The 5143-nt window shown below is 29.1% G+C and overlaps 1 protein-coding gene across 1 annotated transcript; it reads left to right on the plus strand.

The window, feature by feature from the left end:
• The first annotated feature begins 200 nt into the window (after window positions 1–200).
• Window positions 201–4332, plus strand: LOC103488597 (berberine bridge enzyme-like 8). The gene is made up of 3 exons (XM_008447420.2): window positions 201–703; window positions 959–1583; window positions 3678–4332. The coding sequence occupies exons 1-3, from the start codon at window positions 269–271 to the stop codon at window positions 4214–4216; spliced, it is 1599 nt and encodes a 532-aa protein (XP_008445642.1). The 5' UTR covers window positions 201–268; the 3' UTR covers window positions 4217–4332.
• The last annotated feature ends 811 nt before the right edge of the window (window positions 4333–5143 follow it).

The raw sequence follows: 5143 nt of genomic DNA on the forward strand, positions 1-5143 counted from the left end.
AAATTTTCTTCATAAATTTAAAAAAAGAAAAAAAGTATATCGATAAGATTAAAAATTTGGTGGTGTGCTCTTTTATATACTTATTATCATTATCTTAGCATTATATTTTGACTTTGATTTTTCTCTTGGTCAAAATATATCTCGAACATGGCAATATGTTAATCTTGTTTCTCACAAAAAATCTGGTTATCATTATAAATAACTCCCTTTTCTACTGCAATATATATATCTTTCTAAAACCAAGAAGAAATAAAAAGCAAACACTAAAATGCAAATTTTAAGGTCTTCAATTTTGTTCTTATCCTTTTCATTCCTTGTGTTTTTTTCTTCTGCATCTTCTTCAGCTCCTGAAAATTTCTTGCAATGTCTTCTCCGACACTCTCCACCATCGTACCCCATCGCTCCGGCGATCTTTACTCCAAACAATGCTTCTTATTCCTCTGTTCTTGAGACTTACATTAGAAACTTGAGATTCAACACTTCAACAACTCCTAAACCATTCCTCATTCTCACTGCTCTCCATGAATCTCATGTTAAAGTTGCTATTCTTTGTGCTCGAATCCATAATCTTCAGATGAAGATTCGTAGCGGCGGCCATGATTACGAAGGCGTTTCTTACGTCTCCGACGTCGTCCCTTTCTTCGTACTCGATATGTTCAACCTACGAGAGATAACGGTTGATGCCAAAACCGAGACCGCTTGGGTATTGTCAATCATTCATTATTTATATTGATATACGTATTGTCTCACTCCACTTATAAACTTGAAAATTACGAGAAACACTTACGTGTTGTCTCTTTGCGGCCTATCTTTTGTAAATCAAGGCAGCTTTCATTTCTTATTTTTTAAATGATTTTTTATAACTTATTATCAATATTTATTAATGAGAAAATAACAAAATGCAGTGGTAAATGACCTATGCTATAACGAACTTAATTAAAATTCATATTTTTACCAGGTCCAAACCGGAGCAACTCTAGGAGAAGTGTATTATAGAGTTGCTGAGAAAAATAAGTCCTACGGCTTTCCCGCCGGCGTGTGCCCAACGGTGGGGGTCGGCGGTCATTTTGGTGGTGGCGGCTATGGTAACATGATGAGAAAACACGGCCTCTCGGTAGATCAAATAATCGATGCAAAGATTATCGACGTCAATGGAAAACTCCTTGACCGAAAGGCAATGGGGGAGGATCTATTTTGGGCCATTATAGGCGGTGGAGGATCTAGCTTCGGTGTGGTGGTAGCATACAAAATCCGAATGGTTCGTGTGCCGGAGAGGGTAACGGTGTTTCGAGTACAAAGAACATTGGAACAAAATGAGTTAACGGAGATTGTAGATGAGTGGCAACAGGTGGCACATGTGATTGACAATGATTTGTTCATAAGAGTAACGTTTGACGTTGTGAATGGAACAGACAAGGAAAAAAAGACATTGAGAGCTACGTTTATAGCCTTATTCCTAGGAGATTCCGGAAGGCTTTTGTTTGTCATCAACAACAGTTTTCCTAAACTTGGTTTGAAGAAATCTGATTGCATTGAAATGAGTTGGCTTCAATCTGTGCTCTTTTGGACTAATTTCCCTCTAGGTAATCTTTCTTTTTATTTTGGATATATATAAAGAGTTTGTTCTTGGTAAAATTAATCACTTCTTTTGGGTTGTTTTTCAAATGTTTTACAAAACCTCCATAAAACAGAATATTACACATGATAGGAATTAAGAAAACTTGTGCCACTTTTTTTCCCCTTTTTTTTGTTTTTTAATAGAAATGTAGAATATTTCTATTAAAAATTACAGAAAACTTGTGCCACAATATTTAGTAATTGTTGTTTTCTTCTTTCTTGTTTTATCAGTATTTTTACTTGTTTTTATGAAAAGCAATAAGACTTTTGGTGCTTCTTTTTTTTAATGGAAAAATGATTCGTACATATATATAGAAAGTTTTCAAATATGAAGTATAATAATGCCCTTTTAATAAGATTTTTACTAATTTTTTAAAATACTCAAACCAGATTTTGTAAACTTTAAATAAATGGGTAATAAGAAGATGGAGCAATTTCATAAATAATAATAAAGTATATAGTAATATTAAAAAAACAATCGTAAATATAGTAAAGTTTATCAGTGATAGATCGATATTTGCAACATAGTCTATCCATGTGATAGACTTTTATCATGGATAGACTTTAATAGATTTTACTATATATTTGCATTTTTTTAGATGGTGTTATAAACTTAATTATTTTAAATCTAATTGTTATATTTATAAATATCCCAAAGAATAGTTTGAATCATCTTTTGTTAAAAAGCAACTCTAATCATTAAAAAATATAAAAAGTTGGAAGGAAATAAGTTAATTTTTAAAAACAAAAAAAAAAAGACTCTATGTCTAATCATTTGAATTTTAGTTTTTTTTTTTCTTTTAGAAAAATAAACTTACAATCAATACTCTTGCTTTTATGTTTTTAAAAAATATATTATTTTTCTACGAAAGTCAATCTTTTTAAAATAAAAACTAGATAAATACTTTTAAATGATAAAATTTTTAAAAATAACCTTAGAAATGCTTACAAATAGCAAAATATCACACTCAATGTGTGACAGGCTAAGATAGACTACTAGACACATGATATAGATAGATAGAAATAATAGTTTATCTTGGTCTATTGCATCCATCATAGATAGACTTTTTAAAAATATTTTAATTAATTTTGTTATATTTGAAAATAACACTAATTGTTTTGAAATCACCGAATCCAAATGTTTAGTTTAAGAAAAGTTAACCAAAAAGAAAGAAAAAAGAAAATTAAGTATAGGTTTTATAACTAAATTGTTAGGATTGTGAAATATGAGAAGGAAGAGATCACATAATAGATTTGTGATTTAAAACCGAACTCCTTTTAAACAAAAGGAAAACTTGGGTGCTCCTTTTGGCCTTCAATCCATGGGATTGCCAAATAAAATTTGTATGTGTGACAAATACTTTTAAGAAAAAAAATTCAATTTGTTTTTGTTTTTTGTTTTATAAATTGATGCACACCCTCCCTACCTTTAAATTTGAATTTGAGAAAAAAATGTCATTATCCTTCAAAATTTTGGAATCATTTTTTTTTTTTTGAAAGAAAAACATCTTTTTTATTGTTGAATTCAAAATTCCTCACAAATCTGTCCCACCATGACTAGACAACACATCATAATATTTTAAATACTAATTTGAACCTATTTATTTTTTAAAGTTAATTTATTTGACTTTACTATAAGTATTTAGATCCCACCAAAATACAAAACTATGAAAAGAAAAAAAAAACCAAAAACACTTCTTTTTAACCACCTAACCCAATTATATTCGTTTTAAAAAATTATTTTAAATGACAAGACTCTTAAAAATACTTATAAATATAGTAAAAATATTACAATCTATTTACGTATGATGGTATCTATGTTTATAATAACATATATTAACACAAATAAGTAGTACATTACCATCTATATATCACATATAAACGTCAAATTTTGTTATATTTGTAAATAGTTTGTGATATATGTGTTAACTAGAGTAGAATTTTGTTTGATACTTAGAAATGGTAGAAAATAATATAAAGAAACCGTAGAAAAAGATATCTTCGTAAGGACAGACCCTATCTAAAAGTTATCATTTTATGAAATATACTTGTGACCACAGGCACATCAGTGGAAGCCCTACTATCCAGAACCCCACAAGTACTGACCCATCTAAAAAGAAAGTCAGATTATGTAAAAGCCCCAATTCCAAAGGAAGGACTCGACAAAATATGGAAGAAAATGATAGAACTTGAAAAACCCATGATGACATTTAACCCTTATGGTGGAAGAATGGCAGAAATTCCATCGAATGCAACTCCATTTCCTCATAGAGCTGGAAACTTATGGAAGATTCAATATGCAACAAATTGGGATGAAGAAGGAAAAAGAGAAGCCAAACATTTTATTGATTTGACAAGGAAACTCTACAAGTTTATGACACCATTTGTGTCAAAAAATCCCAGAACTGCCTTTTTGAACTATAGAGATCTTGATATTGGTGTAAATCACAATGGGAAGAATAGTTACTATGAAGGAAGAGTTTATGGCATTAAATACTTTGAAGGTAACTTTGAGAGGTTGGTGAAGATCAAGACCAAGGTTGATCCTCACAACTTTTTTAGGAATGAACAAAGCATTCCTAGGTTTCCTCATGTTTGAAGATAGAAAATGATTGATTGTGTGTTATTGTTTCTCTTTTGTTGTTTTCTTTGTTCATTGTCATTTCAACATTAACTTTTTCTTTTCTAAATAATATAAAGTGTGTAAGTTATATATAGTCGTTATATATTATATTATATTATATAGTTGTATATGTTGGATAGATGTGATGATTAGATTATAAAGCCATTACTGATAATGTATCTTTATGTACGTGAAAATGAAAGGGCTCCTTCTAAGTTTATCACATATTCAAATTAATTAGATGTGGCATGTTAATTAGATTAATGGTAGCCATCTAATTTTGTTTCAGCCTTTTTAAAATTTATTCAATTGTTAAATTAATTTTTTTTGCTCTAATTTGGTTTTTTTTTTTTTAATATTTTGTGATTAAGCAACTTTTATATATATAAAAAATGTTATTTAACTGTATTAAAGTTTTGTAGGTAGTTTGGTTAGAGCAACTAAGTTAGTTAGACTAACTAAATTAGGTGGATAAATACGATGAAATTTTAATGAATGTCAAAGTTAGTATTATTTTCAAATTAAAGAAAAACTAACATTTTGAATTTTTAGTCATTTGAAGAAGCAATTTTTTTTTTTTTTTTTTTGCTATAGATAATTCCTTCTTCTTCATTCATGGAGGGCAAAAAAGGAAAAAGAAAGGGCCACAAAAAAAAAAAAAAAAAAACACTAGAGATTTTTACAACGTCCACATTTCTCTTTTTCATCTAAATCTCTAACCTTCTTATCCACTACTTCATCTCTTCCTAAAAAAACAAAAGATCTTTACAACTCCAGACGCCTATTTACGTTGGGAGATCATTTTTTTTTCATTTTTTTCCAATTATTATGCTCAATTTTTTTTATCATGTGGTATGTTTTTTAGTTTCGATTCGATTTTAAATTCAATAAACTCTTCAAACA

Source organism: Cucumis melo, chromosome 12 (genome assembly GCF_025177605.1).
Source record: "Cucumis melo cultivar AY chromosome 12, USDA_Cmelo_AY_1.0, whole genome shotgun sequence".
Classification (NCBI taxonomy): Eukaryota; Viridiplantae; Streptophyta; class Magnoliopsida; order Cucurbitales; family Cucurbitaceae; genus Cucumis; species Cucumis melo.

Excerpts from the sequence above, each read along its gene's own strand:
- LOC103488597 (XM_008447420.2), top strand. The coding sequence starts at position 269 with ATGCAAATTTTAAGGTCTTCAATTTTGTTCTTATCCTTTTCATTCCTT. Across the intron at positions 704-958 it reads CCAAAACCGAGACCGCTTGG|GTCCAAACCGGAGCAACTCT; the intron begins GTATTGTCAATC and ends TATTTTTACCAG. Across the intron at positions 1,584-3,677 it reads TTGGACTAATTTCCCTCTAG|GCACATCAGTGGAAGCCCTA; the intron begins GTAATCTTTCTT and ends TTGTGACCACAG.